The sequence below is a fragment of the Gorilla gorilla genome, chromosome 20, assembly GCF_029281585.2.
Source record: "Gorilla gorilla gorilla isolate KB3781 chromosome 20, NHGRI_mGorGor1-v2.1_pri, whole genome shotgun sequence".
In the NCBI taxonomy this organism is placed as follows: domain Eukaryota; kingdom Metazoa; phylum Chordata; class Mammalia; order Primates; family Hominidae; genus Gorilla; species Gorilla gorilla.
The window spans coordinates 20653437-20671143 of NC_073244.2; the positions used below are offsets into that span (position 1 = coordinate 20653437).

The following is a 17707-nucleotide window of genomic DNA, read 5'->3' on the forward strand; positions in this document are numbered from 1 at the left end:
CACCACTGCACTCCAGCCTGGGTGACAGAGTGAGACTCAGTCTCAAAAGAAAAGAAGTTAGCCTGGGCCGGGCATGGTGGCTCACGCCTGTAATCCCAGCAGTTTGGGAGGCCAAGTCAGGTGGATCACCTGAGGTTGGGAGTTTGAGACCAGCCTGACCAACATGGAGAAACCCCGTCTCTACTAAAAATACAAAATTAGCCGGACATGGTGGTCCATACCTGTAACGCCAGCTACTTGGGAGGCTGAGGCAGAAGAATTGCTTGAACCCGGGAGGCAGAGGTTGCACTCACGCCGTTGCACTCCAGCCTGGGCAACAAGAGCGAAACTCCATCTCAAAAAAAAAAAATTAGCCTGTATCTAGCAAGGAAGTAAAGCCAGTAGGAAGCTGATGGTTTGAGGGAATGAGTGAGTTTAAAGAGCAAGTTTATGGCCAGGTGCAGTGGCTCATGCCTGTAATCCCAGCACTTTGGGAAGCTGAAGCTGGAGAACCAGTTGAGCTCTGGAGTTTGAGGCTGCAGTGAGCTACGATCATGCCACTACACTCCAGCCTGGGTGACAGAGTGAAACTCTGTCTTAAAAAAAGAGCAAGTTTAGGATGAGTGGGACTAAGAACTTGAGGAAAAGGACCTCTTCATTTACAAAAAGTCAAGGAAATATTTTCAGTGGTCATGCTTTGGGTTTCCAGGGACAAGCATTGACTGAATACACCATAGTGAAGAGAAATGCAATTTACCACACATTTGTTGAGAGCCTATCATGGAGAACAAACAGTTTGGGAAGTAAAGGTTGATTACTTCCTCTCCAAGGATGATATGTTTAATGAATTCCCTTTTCCTTAGCTTCATTCTTCATAATGCCAAAGAGATCCATGGATATGATTTTCCATATGGAGTTGAATATTCTAGTTTTAATATTTTCTCTTCACTTGTCCTGGAAAAACATCCCCCTATAAAAGAGGTTTAGATTAAAGGTGGATATAAGGGTAAAATAAAGTAAACAGACAAAATCAACAACATAGAAAAACAGCAGGAGTGATTTAAACCCAGTTTGAACCAGCAGGCAAGGATGGCATGATCTCCTAGCATTTAAAAATCCTAGGGCAGATGTGGTCTTCTTTGGCTTAGAGTGGGAAGACTTATCAAAAATTCAGCAGGAAGAATTCTTCTTTTTGATAAATTTTCAGACGTATTACACTCTGGAATTTCAGCCCCCTGGATGTTTTTTTGTCTATGAAGAAAGGTTAGAGTCTTGTTGGCTTTGTTTCTCTTTGAATGCCTGTTATCTAACATAGTGCCTGACACACTGTAGTACTCAACAAATATTCTCTTTGCACCCCACAACTTACAGCTTGGTTTAGCAGCCCCAAGCTCCACAGAGGAACCAACATCTCCCGAAGAAACCTATGAGGTTAGTGCTTCCTAGCCTAGTTATAAGAGTTGTGTGCAAGAAGTTCAAAGTTACATCTTCCTTCCTGGTATTTATGGTTCATTCATAGAATTTCCCATCTAGATGCAATTTACAAGTCAAGCTTGACTTTTTCCATAGGCAACATTGCCTGGCAACCTATCTGATTTTCCAACTTTATCACGTTTCTTGGGAACAGAGTTAGAAAGTTAACCCAAGGTCAAACTTGTCCATAGAGAAAGAGTTTCATTAGCTTTTTACTCAAACTCTGTGCCTAAAAAATAAAAGCATAGAGATTTTTCTGTAGAGGTGGGGTCTTATTTTGTTGCCCAGGCAGGTCTCAAACTCCTGACCTCAAGCGATCCTCCTACCTTGTTCTCCCAAAGTGCTGGGATTACTGGCATGAGCCACCATGCCCGGCCAAAGCTAATGTATTTCTTAAAGAGAGATTCATATATACATGTATATGAATATTTTATGAGTATATATGAATATATATGAATATATGAATATTTTATGAGTATATATGAATATATATGAATATATGAATATTTTATGAGTATATATGAATATATATGAATATATATATATTTTTTTGAGACAGGGTTTTGCTCTGCCACCCAGGCTGGAGTGCAATGGCATGATCTTGGCTCATTGCAACCTCTGCCTCCCGGGCTTAAGCAATGTTCCTGCCTCAGCCTCCCAAATAGCTGAAACTACAGGCTACAGGCATGCACCACTACACCTGGTTAATTCTTTGATGTTTCTGCAGAGACAGGGTCTCACTATACTGCCCAGGTTATATTTGATATTTTCCCCTTCCAAAGATACACTCATATTATTCAATTTCCACAATGTTAAACGATTTTCCTTATTTCATTGTGGAGAACCAGTAACTGGAATGCTGGCAGCTTTGGGAATTATTTTGGATTATCTGGTAACCTTTCATAGGTCACAGTCAACAGTTGGCACTTTTACTCTTGTTGAGAATAATTAAGCCTAATATTAATCAAAAATTTTTTTTTGAGACAGAGTTTCATTCTTGTCGCCCAGGCTGGAGTGCAATGGCATGATCTCGGCTCACCGTCATCTTTGCCTCCCAGGTTCAAGCGATTCTCTTGCCTCAGTCTCCTGAGTAGCTGGGATTACAGGCACCTGCCACCACGCCCAGTGGCTCACACCTGTAATCTCAGCACTTTGAGAAGCCAAGGCGGGCGGATCACTTGAGGTCAGGAGTTCGAGACCAGCCTGGCCAAAATGGTGAAACACCATCTCTACTAAAAATACAAAAAAATTAGCCGGGTGTGGTGGCGGGCGCATGTAATCCCAGCTACTGGGGAGGCTGAGGCAGGAGAATCGCTTGAACCCAGGAGGCAGAGGTTGCAGTGAGCCGAGATTGCACCACTGTACTCTAGCCTGGGTGATAGAGTGAGACTCTGTCTCAAAAAAAAAAAAAAAAAAAAGTGAAAAGAAAAGAAGAGACAGGTTCTCACTATGTTGCCCAGGCTGGTCTCAAACTCCTGGACTCAAGTGATCCTCCCACCTTGGCCTCCCAAAGTGTTGGGATTACAGGTGTGAGCCACCATGCCCAGCCTCTTTTTAGACGTCTATTCTGTCATTTATTCAAAAAGCCAAATATGGAACGAAATGTCACATAGTGTAGAAAGCTCATTCTGTGGTGCACTGAGCCTGAGTTAGTGCAATGGAAGAACAGAATACCAGCAACCAGATTCCAGAAGTATCATCTTTCTAACAGGGCTATTTCCTCCCCCAGAAAGGTCCCATGATTCCCTGCACCCATCCTCTGCAATTATGCAGAGCAGCTGGGGCAGAATCCCTCCCCTGGAGCCTGTTCCATGGCGTACCGTCACTCTGTGGGCCCACATCCACATCTTTATGGACAGTGGGCATTTGGGGGAAGATGATCCCTCTGCTATGCCTATGCTTGTAAATTTCCCCCAGTGGGAGTCTGTGCTAGATTGCATGGGTTCTGGTGATATGTTTTACCCATACATCTTCACACAACAAGAATACATATGAAAACCAGCTTAAGTGCTGTTAGTGAGCAGAGAGGAGTCACTGAGGAACAATATAACAAGAATGAGGAACTCAAACCAGGTTATCAGGAAAAGGACTCTTCCTCATACCCTCCAGGAAAGCAAGTCTGTACTAAGACTAGCTCCTCAAAGCTACCCTATGTTTCCCAGGCTGATGTCAAACTCCTGGGCTCAAGCGATCCCCCCATCTCAGCCTCCCAAGTAGCTAGGACTACAGCGCCACCACACCTGGCTTCCTTTTTTTTTTTTTTTTTTTTTTTTTTTTTTTTTGAGACAGGGTTTCGCTCTTGTTGCCCAGGCTGGAGTGCAATGGCACGAGCTCGGCTCACTGCAAACTCTGCCTCCCGGATTCAACCGATTCTTCTGCTTCAGCCTCCCGAGTAGCTGGGATTACAGGCATGTGCCACCATGCCCAGCTAATTTTGTATTTTTAGTAGAGATGGGGTTTCTCCATGTTGGTCAGGCTGGTCTCGAACTCCCAACCTCAGGTGATCTGCCCACCTCGGCCTCCCAAAGTGTTGGGATTATAGGCGTGAGCCACTGTGCCCGGCCTGTGGCTTCCTTTTTATTATTATTATTTTACATTGTGGAAATTGAATAACGTGAGCATATCTTTGAAAAAGGAAAATATAGGCTGGGTGTGGTGGCTCATACCTGTAATTTCAGCACTTTGGGAGGCTGAGGTGGTAGGACTGCTTGAGCTGGGAGATCAAGACCAGCCTGGGCAACATAGGGAGACTCCATCTCTCTCTCTATAAAAAAAATTAGTAGGGCATGGTGGTGCACACTTGTGGTCTCAGCTACTCAGGAAGCTGAGATGGGAGGATTGCTTGAGCCCAGGAGGTCGAAACCGCAGTGAGCTATGATCACGCCACTGCACTCCAGCCTGGGTGACAGAGCAAGACCCTGTCTCTTAAAAAAAAAAATAAATAAAATAAAAGGAAAATATAAATTAAAAACTAGAGGAAGCTCAGCAAACGAACTCAGGAGCAGAACACCAAACGCTGCATGTTCTCACTTGTAAGTGGGAACTGAACAATGAGAGCTCATGGACACAGGGAGGGGAACAACACTCACTGGGGCCTGTTAGGGGAGGTTGGAGGGGGGAGAGCATTAGGGAAAAGAGCCGATGTGTGCTGTTTTTTTTTTTTTGTTTGTTTGTTTTTTAGACAGAGTCTCGCTCTGTCACCCAGGTTGGAGTGCAATGGTGCGATCTTGGCTCACTGCAACCTCCGCCTCTCAGGTTCAAGTGATTTTCCTGTCTCAGCCTCCCCAGTAGCTGGGACTACAGGTGCATACCACCACACCCGGCTAATTTTTGTATTTTTAGTAGAGATGGGGTTTCACCATGTTGGTCAGGCTGGTCTTGAACTGCTGACCTCAGGTGATGCACCCACCTCGACCTCCCAAAATGCTGGGATTACATGCATGAGCCACCATGCCCAGCCAATGCTGGGCTTAATACCTAGGTGATGGGTTGATAGGTGCAGCAAACCACCATGGCACATGTTTACCTATGTAACAAACCTCCACATGTAACCTCAGAACTTAAAAAACAAAAACAAAAACAAACAAACAAAAAAACCCCAAACTAGAGGAAGTTTGCAGTGTCAAGAGAGGAGTATGTAAAACATTAGAACAATTCAGATGTTCACTTACCTCACTGGGTTTTGAGTCAGGACCCATCTTGCTGGAAAGTGTGTATGTCTCAGACTCAGATTTTGATTTTACGATCTCTCTAAACCACTTTTGATATTGTTTCTGGACCTGGAACATCAAAGGAAATACCTGGATGGGTTTTGCTAACATTGGTGAACAGCAGAAAGGTCGGTGAGTCAGGAAGAGGATAGAGATGTATTATTATTTATTTATTTTCACAAAACATGGTCTATTCGTACAACGGAATATTATTCAGTCTTATAAAGGAAGGAGATTCTGACACATATGCTACCACACGGATGAACCTTGAGGACATCAGGCTAAGTGAAATAAGCTGGTCATGAAAAGGCACATACTGTATGATTCTACTTATATGAGGTACCTAAAGTAGTCAAATCCATATAGCCATAAAGTAGAATAGCGGTTTCCAGGGCCTGGGGGGAAGGAGAGTGGGGAGTTAGTGTTTAATGGGGATGGAGTTTCAGTTTGGGAAGATGAATAAAGTTCCGGAGATGGATGTTGGTGACGGTTGCACGACATTGCGAATGTGATGCTACTAATGGTACACTTAAAAAAGGTTAAAAAGGTAAATTTTATTTCATATATGTTTTACCACAGTAAAAATTTTCCATTGCAGGCTATATAATTGTTGTAGAAAATTTATGGCCAGGTGTGGTGGCTCACACCTGTAATCCCAGCACTTTGGGAGGCCGAGGCGGGCAGATCACGAGGTCAGGAGATTGAGACCATTCTGGCTAACACAGTGAAACCCTGTCTCTACTAAAAATACAAAATGATTAGATGGGAGTGGTGGCTCATGACTGTAATCCCAGCTACTCCAGAGGCTGAGGCAGGAGAATTGCTTGAACCTGGGAGGCGGAGGTTGCAGTGAGCTGAGATCACGGCACTGCACTCCAGCCTGGGAGACAGAGCGACACTTCATCTCAAAAAAACAAAAGAAAAGAAAAGAAAAGAAAAAATAGAAAATGTATAAGATATGCATATGCAAAAGGAAGAAAACAGAAGTTACATATAATTCCTCAATCTAGTGAAAATCACCAATAATATTTTGGTAGTACCCTTCAATGTGTCTTGGTTTTGGGCACCTCAGAAGCAGACCCTGCAACAAGGGTTGAAGTGTAAGGAGTTTATTTGAGGGGTGATCCCAAGAAGCACCAGTAGGGCAATGAGGAAGCAGGACAGGGAAGAGAAGGCAGCTGGTAAAGAATGCATAATTAAGGTTATTTCCATTGTGGGAATCTGGGGCTCAGCCCCATTCAGGAGCTCTGGGGTAGAGCATGGAACTACCTTAGAGTCAACTTGCCTGAAGGAGGAGGGAGCTGGGGTATTTATCCACCAGCTCCCATCAGTCATGGGTTGATGGCCGGTCTCAAGGGCCATTACTCTTTGGCATCACCAGTTTGCCCTGTGCATGGGCCAGGCATGTCCTGTGGGCAGTATGAAGCCTTCAGGCACAGTCATGGGTGTTTGCAACAAGCAACTCCAGGCATGTAGAGACATAAGCCAAAGGGATATGAGAGGGCCGTGGACAGCATCTGCCACACCGTGATATCCTAACCTTGGCACTGTTGACATCTTGGGTTGGATCATGTTTTGCTGGAGAGGGCTGTCCTGTGTGCATTGTTTAGGATATTTAGCAGCATCCCTGACCTCCACCAACTAGATGCCAGTAGAAACCCCCATGCCAGTTATGACAAGCATTTCCCCAGACATTGCTAACTGTCCCGTGGTGGGAATACAGTTGCTCCTGGTAAGAACCATTCTGATATGGCATAAACACCCATACCTACACATAAATAAATACATAACAATAACACAAACAATGAGGCTTATACTCGTTATATAAACAAAATGAAAGCCTCTGGGGTAGTTTCTTTTGTTTTTTTTTGAGACGGAGTCTCGCTCTGTTGCTCAGGCTGGAATGCAATGGTGTGATCTCAGCTCACTGCAACCTCTGCCTGCCAGGTTAAAGTGATTCTCTAGCCTCAGCCTCCCTAGTAGCTGGGATTACAGGCAGGTGCCACCACTCTCGGCTAATGTTTGTATTGTTTAGTAGAGACGGGCTTTCACCATGTTGGCCAGGCTGGTCTTGAACTCCTGACCTCAGATGATCTGCCTGCCTCGGCCTCCCAAAGTGCTGGGATTACAGGCATGAGCCACCACGCTTGGCTGGGTTCCATTCTGGAGACAGTGTGCAGTCCAGATTATCCCTGAGCACCCCTTAGTAAGGGATCTTCTTGGAGGACACAGACTACTGTTCAGTTGCAGACAAATAAAGTGTTTTGAATTTAGTAGCCATATGAAATAAAACTATATATATCTTTAAAAACTGGATGCTAGGCCAGGCACGATGGCTCACGCCTGTAATCCCAGCACTTTGGGAGGCTGAGGCAGGCAGATCACCTGAGGTCGGGAGTTCGAGACCAGCCTAACCAACATGGAGAAACCCTGTCTCTATTAAAAACAGAAAATTAGCTGGGTGTGGAGGCGTGCACCTGTAATCCCAGCTACTCAGGAGGCTGAGGCAGGATAATCACTTGAACCCGGGAGGCAGAGGTTGTGGTGGGCTGAGGTTGTGCCATTGCACTCCAGCCTGGGCAACAAGAGCCAAACTCTGTCTCAAACAAAAAACAAAAAACAAAACACAACAACAAAACGAATAACAAACAAAAACTGGATGCTATGATATGCCTCAAAAACTGAGATAAACTAAGGGAAGAGTACATATAAGTGTTTTTCGTATGCTCATGTGAAACCCCGTCTCTACTAAAAATACAAAAAAAAAAAAAAAATTAGCCAGGCATGGTGGCAGGCGCCTGTAGTCCCAGGTACTCGGGAGGCTGAGGCAGAAGAATCGCTTGAACCTGGGAGGCAGAGGTTGCAGTGAGCCGAGATTGAGCTACTGTACTCCAGCCTGGGTGACAGAGCAAGAATCCGTCTCAAAAAAAAAAAAAAAAAAAATAATGATGATGATGATGATGATGAAACAAACACTCTGCTAGTGGTGCCTGTGAACCAAGTGGAGATGAGTTTTGCCTCCCGCCTCAGCCTCCTGAAGTACTGGAATTATGGGCATGAGTCACTGTGCTTGGCCCCAGTTTCTCTTTAACAAGGCAGTTAACCTGCAGTACAGTGAAGTTCAAGACCTCATCATGCCCACTGCTGTTCCATGGTTTGAGATGTGAGTTGCAAAAACTGCAGTAGCAGACTGGGATGGATCTATGAGTTTGCCCCTGAAGACAGCCAGTGTTACAAGGAAGGCTGTGTGATCCTGGAATGTGACCTAGTTTGGGACAGTGACGGCTTTGAGGGGCAGGTATCATCTGATATGTCTTGAAGAAAAAGAGATAAATCAGTCCAGCATGGTGGCTTACACCTGCAATCCCGGCACTATATAATTGGTATTGACTGGAAGCTTTTTCTTTTTCTCTTTTTTTTTTTGAGAGGGAGTCTTGCTCTGTTGCCCAGGCTGGAGTGCAGTGGTGCGATCTCGGCTCACTGCAGCCTCTGCCTCCTGGGTTCAAGCGATTATCCTGCCTAGCCTCCCGAGCAGCTGGGATTACAGGCGCCTCCATCATACCCGGGTAATTGTTTTGTAGTTTTTGGTAGAGACGGGGTTTCGCCATGTTCGTCAGGCTGTTCTCGAACTCCTGAGCACAAGTGATCCCCCTGTGTCGGCCTCCCAAAGTGCTGGGATTACAGGCGTGAGCCACTGCACCCTGCCGATTGGAAACTTTTTCTGAAATAGGGCAGAACTGCTTGGGTGTTTTTTCCATGTAACTTAAGGTAGTAATGTAAATAAAATAGTAGTTGGAAAAAAAATAATTCATGTGAAGTGGTGTGTTAGCTGCATTGTTGATCTCCACGATTCACTCCTTTGTAGTTGTATTACACTCTGTCTTAGTCTTTTGGTGGGTTGAGTGTTCTTTTCCCATTGACTTTGGGCTTGGCTGTGTGACTTTCTTTGGCTAATGGGATATTAGTGGAGGAAGAATCACAGGCTTGAGTGACCTTGCCCAGTAGGGTCTGCCTCTTTGTCATTTCAGCATTGTTAGGAGAAGAATATTTGCTGGGTATTTGCTGGGGAGTTGCTCCCCCTTCTGCCTAAGCCTCAGGATGAGTCACAAGGAGCAGGCCTAAACCTGATCTGCATCCTGGAGCAAAGGCAAGCTGAGCTCAGCTAAGATCAGGTGAACCCCAATAGACCTGTAGACCCCAGAATAAGAAAAGCAAATATTTGTGTTTAAACCAATGAGATTTTTTGAGGTTGTTTGTTACACAGCATTAGCTGACTATTACGAGTGGGAAAACTGAGAAAAAGGCATGATTTTTTTTTGACATAGCAATTATTTATATTCTGAAATGTGTTAATAAATGATGTATCTTAACAACTAGTAGCATTTTTAAAGTAGAGAAAATAGAGAGAGTGTTTACAGGTGGATTATAATCTCATGTGGAACATTTAGAGAATGTCAACTTAAATCCCCATTGAACTCCATTTCCAAAATTTTCTTAAGTTTAAAGTAACAAAGAAAGGGGTCAGTGTTTACCTGCTGGCTGAGGAGGCAGTAGACCAAGAAGATGAAGAAGCCTTGGAGGCTGTTGATGATGGTGAAGAGGTAGGCCATGACCTGGGCAGCTGGACCCACCTGTAGCAAGCCCAGACACCATGTGCAGCCCAGGATGAAGAGCTGAGCTGTTGCTTTGAAAGCCAGCATCCTGGGAGGAGGAAGTCAGAGATTAGGATGTCAAAAAACTAATAATGAGCATGAACACCCCTCTAGTTAGCTGTTAATAGTGAGAACTCTGGAGCTAGACTACCTGAGTTTAAATGGAAGCCAGCACTGGCTACCTGTGTGAACTTGTGAAAGCTGCTTTACCTTCTTGCAACTCAGCTCCCTCATCTTATTTTATTTTATTTTATTTTATTTTATTTTATTTTATTTTTGAGATGGAGTCTTGCTCTGTTGCCCAGGCTGGAGCACAATGACATGATCTCAACTCACTGCAACCTCCACCTCCAGGGTTCAAGTGATTCTCCTGCCTCAGCCTCCCCAGTAGCTGGGACTAACTACAGGCATGCACCATCATGCCCTGCTAATTTTTGTATTTTTAGTGGAGATGGGGTTTTGCCATGTTGACCAGGCTGGTCTTGAACTCCTGACCTCAAGAGATCCACCCATCTTGGCCTCCCAAAGTATTGGGATTAAAGGCGTGAACCACTGCACCCAGCCTCAGTTCCCTTATCTTAATAATTGTCCTATTTCATGGGGTTGCTATAAAGATTACGTGAGACTTTAATGGGAAAGTATTTAGGACAATGTATGGGACAAAGTTAGTACCAGACATACATAAGGCATTTTAAAACCTGGGTGCTTTCTCTCTCTCTCACTCTTATCATTTATAGACAGGGGTCATATAATTTTTTTGTTGAGACGGAGTCTCGCTCTGTTGCCCAGGCTGGAGTGCAGTGGTGTGATCTCAGCTCATGGGTTCAAGCGATTCTCCAGCCTCAGCCTCCCGAGTAGCTGGGATTACAGGCACGTCACCACACCCAGCTAATTTTTGTATTTTTAGTAGAGACAGGGTTTCACCATGTTGGCCAGGCTGGTCACGAACGACTGACCTCAAATGATCCACCCACCGCAGCCTCCCAAAGTGTTGGGATTACAGGTGTGAGCCACCCCACCCTGCCGGGGTCATATAGTTTGTTATTCAAACAGGAAGGCTTTTGTGATCAAAAGGAGGTGTACTGTTCCTAACAGAAAGAAATGATAAATGTTTGAGGTGATGAATACCTTAAATACTCTGATTTGATCATTGCACATTTTATGCGTGAATCAAAATATCACAAATACTTTGTAAATGTATATAAATATTATGTATCAATAAGAATAAAAATAATAATAAAAAATGAAAGGGATACTGTTAATAATTACATTGTGTTGACAGACATAAACTGAGACTGTTCCAGGTAAGCTGAGATATGAGGCCATCCTATTTATAGTATTTATGGCAATATATACACACACAATATATATATGTACATATATATTTTATATACACTATCACAACATATAATCACAATATATAGTGATAGTGTATATAAAAATATACATTGTGTTATATATGTATAGAATATATTATATGTGTATGTATATGTGTGTACATACACATATAATATCTATATTACATGCATATATACATTATATATATCCCTAATTATTAAGGATATTACATCAGTGAGGAAAGCTAATTGAGGAACAGTTTTTATAGTGTGATCCTATTGTGTGTGTGTCGGTCTGTTCTACTTAAAAGTGCACAGAGAAAGCTCTGGGAAAATGTCATATTTTATCTCACACATCATACAGGCTGTTAATTCTGGCTTCCTGGGAAGTGGAAGTAGCAGGAAGAGGGACAGCCATTTTCATTTTTTACTGTATATATTTCAAAAGACTGTGAAAAAATGTAACAAAGTTGTCTTATTTTTATGATTAAAATGAAAACAACAAATTACATGCTCAAATTAAAATGGATGCTGCAACATAAAAATACTCATACCTCAAGATATTTTGAAATATTATACAAAATATCTTTTAATCTAGATTCTTATTGAACCTATCACACACAATTGGAGATAAACATTTAAATTGGTATATGTACAGAGAGTTTAATTTGTAATTTAAGCATGTGATTTAATATAGCTAGATTGATCTCTATTGGCTGGGGTGGACATAGCTTTGTGACATTACCAGATTCATTTTTAGGGTTTCTATATAATTTAAGCTTCTTAGTAACTGTTGGATTAGCAAATCTGAGTTGGTTGCTTTTGATAAAAAATATACTCCTGTGTGTATCTTGTGTAGTGTGGCAGAAACGAATGTTTTTCTCCCTTTTCATCTTCCTTTTAGTGTTAGATCTCTTCCCCTTTGAGTTTTAAAACAAGGCACATGGTCAGGGTAGAGACTACATTTCCCAGCCTCCCTTGCAGCTGGGTGTTATCATGTGACCAAGATCAGCCAATGGGATATGAGCAAATGTGGCAACTGCAACTCCTATATTACCTCCTTCCCATGGATGGGATATTGACAAGGGCAGCATCCTTCTAGAGGATGGTGGAGCAACAAAGTAGAAAGCACCTGAGACCCTGGAACACTGTGTGGAGCAGAGCTTCTTTATTAGCCCTGAACTGGTCACTTCTGGGTTGCAACATGAGACTGAAATAAACTTCTATTTTATTCTTTTTTTTCTTTTTTGAGATTTTTTCTTTATCACAGCAGCTTAGCTTGTATTCTAGCTAATTCAGGTTCTCATTAATTGTGATGGTGGAAGATTACAGTGGTCTTGCTAGTCCTGGGAGCATGGCTGTTGAATGTACGTGTGTATGGATATGTAGGAAGGATTGGCAGAAGGAAAGGGAATAGGAAGTACCATGTGTCACATCCTACCTTGTGTTCTGGATGGTTGACACTTCACTACTGAGGGAGGAAAGTTTTCTTTTCAAAATCCAAAAGACCAAGATAAACAATACTAAATTCGCCTGCAGGACCAACACAAACAAGGCAGAGTGCAAGTTAAAGTAATGTATGGTGTCCACTTTAAATTGCACACAGGAGTCCTACCCTCTTGTACATGGGACTGAATTGGTAGCAGGTGGAAAATCAAACCACCCAACAGTGGAAATGCAAGCCCCTTGTACCATCTTGTACCCAGCACTTCTCTTGGTTCTTCCTAGTTTGGGAACATCGAAGGCACATACTCACAGAGAAAATGGCACAGACTGGGCCAAGGAAACTCCACATGAATCCCTGGTCCAGGTGGAGCCAGCATCTAGGAACAATGGGAAAAGAGATACAAAGAGAGATCAGAGAAAGTGTGTGAGATCAACATAAAGTGACTCTTTTCCTACCAGAGAATTGTTTCCAGTTTCTCTTGAAAGTCAGCTGATGACAGGCCAGGTACGGTGGCTCACGCCTGTAATCCCAGCACTTTGGGAGGCTGAGATGGGCGGCTCACGAAGTCAGGAGCTCGAGACCATCCTGGCTAACGTGGTGAAACCCCATCTCTACTAAAAATATAAAAATTAGCTGGGCGTGGTGGCGGGCGCCTGTAGTTCCAGCTATTCAGGAAGCTGAGGCAGAAGAATGGCGTGAACTCGGTAGGCGGAGCTTGCAGTGAGCCAAGATCGCGCCACTGCACTCCGGCCTGGGCGACAGACTGAGACTCCGTCTCAAAAAAAAAAAAAAAAAAAAAAAAAATATATATATATATATATATATATAAATAAATAAAATAAAAAGAAAGTCAGCTGATGACAATAGCTTTTTTTTTTTTGAGACAGGGTCTTGCTCTGTTGCCCAGGTTGGAGTGCAGTGGTGCGATCTCAGCTCACTGCAACCTCTGCCTCCTGGATTCAAGTGATTCTCCTGCCTCAGTCTCCTGAATAGCTGGGATTACAGATGTGCACCACCACACCCAGCTAATTTTTGCATTTTTAGTAGAGATGGGGTTTTGCCATGTTGGCCAGGCTGGTTTTGAACTCCAGACCTCACGTGATTTGCTCCCCTTGGCCTCCCAAAGTGCTGGGATTACAGGCGTGAGCCACCACGCCCGGCCAACAATCAGCTTTGATTACACATTTTGATTGCAACTTTGATCCACACATCATGTGACAGCCACTTTCACTTTATATATTTCAAAAACTAGGAAAAAATTTTAACAAACTTGTCTTATTTTTATGATTAAAATGAAAACAACAAATTACGTGCTCAAATTAAAATGGATGCTGCAACATAAAAATACTCATAGCTCAAGGTATTTTGAAGCAGTAGTATACAAAATATATTTTCATTTAGAGCCTTATTGAACCTATTACACGCAATTGGAGATACACATTTAAATTGGTATGTGTACAGAGAGTTTAATTTGTAATTTAAGTATGTGATTTAATATAGTTAGATTGATCTCTGTTGGCTGGGGTGGACACAGCTTTGTGACATTACCAGATTTTTAGGGTTTTTATAGAATTTAAGCTTTTTAGTAACTGTGGTGTGATTTAGGATAATAGGCACCAAACAGCTAGGAGGAACAGCGTCCTGTTAAGCATTTTAGGAGCACAGTCCTGTTGAATTTTCACACCAGCACTGTGAGGTTGGAACAATGGGGACAACTATTATTCTCATCTCGCTAATGAGGGGACTGAGACTGGAGAGCTCAAATTACAGGAAGAATAAAGTTGGGACCCTAACTCTTGTGATCCAAGAGATTGAAACAGACACTTCTATATCTACTAAGATGGATCCTAAGGTTAAGGAAACCAAGTTACCTATGGGTCGGGGGTTCAGGGCCTGGCTGGTGAAGCAACTGTCTAAATTCCTCTGGCTACAAGAAAACCCACGCTTGCTAAACTCCATAACAATACGAGCCATCAGTTCCCTCCTAACTCTGATGTACAATCCAGACCACTATAACTCTGACTGGAAAGGGAACCAGTCAAAGCAATTATGGATCTTAAGCCAGTTTCAGTTAGTTTATAGAGGCTGTGCACAAACTGTCTTTGTGTCCTTTGGTTCAACTTTTGGTGTAGAGCCACATTCTTCCTCATTATTTATTTTATTTTATTTATATATATTTTTAGAGTTGGATCTTGCTCTGTCACTCAGGCTGTGGTGCAGTTGCTCTATCACAACTTACTGCAACCTTGAACTCCTGTGCTCAAGCGATCCTCCCGCCCCAGCCTCCTGAGTAGCTGGGACTACAGGCATGCACCACTGTGTCCAGCTAATTAAAACAATTTTTTTTTTTTTGGGTAGAGATGGGGTTTTGCTATGTTGCCCAGCCTGGTCTTGAAGTTCTGGGCTCAAGCAATCCTTCCTCCTTGGCTTCCCAAAGTGCTGGGGTTACAGGCGTGAACCACCATGCCTGGTCTTCCTTTTTTTTTTTTTTTTTTGAGACAGAGTTTCGCTCTTGTTGCCCAGGCTGGAGAGTGCAATGGCGTGATCTCAGCTCACTGCAACCTCCACCTCCCAGGTTCAAGTGATTCTCCTGCCTCAGCCTCCCAAGTAGCTGAGATTACAGGTGCGCACCGCCACGCCCGGCTAATTTTTTGTCTTTTTAGTAGAGAGGGGGTTTCACTGTGTTGGCCAGGCTGGTCTTGAACTCCTGACCTCAGGTCATCCACCCGCCTCAGCCTCCCAAAGTGCTGGGATTACAGGCTTGAGCCACTGCGCCCGGCTTTTCTATCTTATTTAATGCTAAAATCCTGCCCCAAAGTGACATGGGATATATGTTATATATATATGTTTATCCATTGTGCATGCACTCTGCTCTCGTCTTAAATAGGTACAGCTTTTCCAAACCTCCTGAATGTGTATGACTCTGTTGAGTAATACAGATCTAGTGAGGCATAAAACCTAACTTGTCCTTCCCCTTTTCAAAGAGGGAGCACCTTTGGCTCATGCTGGAGACTTTCTTTTTTTGGTTTGCAAACCAATATTGCCAATAAAGCTCTCCTTTCTCTGTTTCTCTTTCTTTCTTTTTCTTTCTTTCTTTCTTTCTTTCTTTCTTTCTTTCTTTCTTTCTTTCTTTCTTTCTTTCTTTTTCTTTCTCTTTCCTTCCTTCCTCTTTCTCTTTCTTTCTTTTCTTTCTTTCTTTCCTCCTTTCCTTTCCTTTCCTTCCTCTTTCTTTCTTTCTTTTCTTTTCTTTTTTCTTTCCTTTTTCTTTTTTTTTTCAGAGTCTCACTCTGTCGTTTAGGTTGGGGTGCGTTGGTACAATCACAGCTCACTGCAACTTCCACCTCCCGGGTTCAAGCGATTCTCCTGCTTCAGCTTCCTGAGTAGGTGTGTGCCACCACGCCTGGCTAATTTTTGTATTTTTAGTAGAGATGGGTTTTCACATGTGGGCCAGGCTGGTCCCGAACTCCTGGCCTCAAACGATTCTCCCGCCTTGGCCTCCCAAAGTGCTGGGATTACAGGCATGAGTCACCTTGCCCGACCTTAAAGCTCTTCTTTCTATTATTTATTCATCTTGATGGTCTTTTGAACAACACCCCAAACCCTCTCCTTCTGAAGCCATCTCCATAAACTTTATAAAAATAATCAGAGAAGACAAAAGGGGGAGAAATGAAAACAAGCCAAACTTGCAGCACATCCAGGATTCACTGCCAGGTCAGCTTGCTCTCTGACCTGCTTCCTCCTAGCTGTTTGGTGCCTGTTATCCTAGAATCACACAGATCCTAGATAACAGTTTCCCTTTACTGCTCTATAGGTAACAACTTAAATTTATAAAACATGAAGTTTCAGCCAGGTGCGGTGGCTCACACCTGTAATCTCAGCACTTTGGGAGGCTGAGGTGGGTGGATCACCTGAGGTCAGGAGTTCAAGACCAGCGTGGTCAACATGGTGAAACCCCATCTCTACTAAAAGTACAAAAATTAGCTGGGCGTGGTTGTGGGCACCTGTAATCTCAGTTACTTGGGAGGCTGAGGCAGGAGAATCGCTTGAACCCGGGAGGTGGCGGTTGCAGTGAGCCAAGACCATGCCATTGCACTCCAGCCTGGGCAACAAGAGCGAAGCTCTGTCTCAATAAAACAAACAAAAAAAAAACAAAAAAAATTAAGTTTCCCCTTGAGATATTCTTTCAGGTCCTGTGTACCAGTGAAACTACTGGCTTCAGCTGTTCTGAAGGACCACAGAAGGAGCTGAGTCACCAAAGAAGGCAGTTTCCGTCTCCTGATGATTTCGTCTGCTGTACCCTGAACAATCAATGACCCACATTTTCCAGCCTCCACACCCTCCATGATCCCTTTAAAAGCCCCAGTCCAGACCTCCTTGAGATTGATTTGAGAGTCTTCTGTCATCTCCTCGCTTGGTGCCCTGAGATCATTAAGCTCTTTTTTTTTTTTTTTTTTTTTTTTTTGAGACAGGGTCTTGATCTGTCACCCAGGCTGGAATGTAGTGGCCTGAGCATAGCTCACTGCAGCCTTGAACTCCTGGGCTCAAGCAATCCTTCCATCTCAGCTTCTTGAGTAGCTGGGACTACAGGTGTGAACCACCATGCCTGGCTATTTTTTTTTTTTTTTTAATATTTAGTAGACACAAGGTCTTGCTATGTTGCCCAGGCTGGTCTTGAAGTTGTGAACTCAAGTGATCCTCCTGTCTGGGCTTCCCAAAGTGCTGGGATTACAGGTGTGAGCCACTGTGCTCAGCTAATTTTTTGTAGAGATGAGGGTCTTGCTATATGGCCCAGGCTGGTCTTGAACTCCTGGCCTCAAGTGATCCTCCCACCTTGGCCTCCCAAATTGTTGGGATTACAGGTGTGAGCCACCACACCTGGCCTCATTAAGCTCTTTCTCTGCTGCAAACCCTGCTGTCTTGGTGGATTGGTACATTACTGTGCAGTGGGCATATGAACCTGTTGGTTGTATAAGACTTCCAGAACCTTGCAAACTCTTACCACCATCTCACCCTGCCTTGTTGGGAAAGAGGTTAGAGCTGTTATAAAGGAGAACATAGAGTGCATTGGTTATGTATATTCCCACCATCATCATGAATGCTGCCCTCAAA

The 17707-nt window shown here is 43.4% G+C and overlaps 1 protein-coding gene across 3 annotated transcripts in view; it reads right to left on the minus strand.

Moving 5' to 3' along the window:
• Positions 1-594: 594 nt before the first annotated feature.
• ADGRE3 (adhesion G protein-coupled receptor E3) overlaps positions 595-17707 on the minus strand; it is a 53441-nt gene continuing 36328 nt past the window's right edge. For all 3 annotated transcript variants that reach the window (XM_063701834.1, XM_063701833.1, XM_055371986.2), the window contains 5 exons: positions 12908-12974; positions 12593-12684; positions 9695-9863; positions 5124-5231; positions 595-949 (listed from right to left, as the gene is read on the minus strand). In XM_063701834.1, the coding sequence (XP_063557904.1) occupies positions 911-949; positions 5124-5231; positions 9695-9863; positions 12593-12684; positions 12908-12974 (475 nt within the window). In that variant the 3' untranslated portion in view covers positions 595-910. The remainder of the gene's footprint in view (positions 950-5123; positions 5232-9694; positions 9864-12592; positions 12685-12907; positions 12975-17707) is intronic.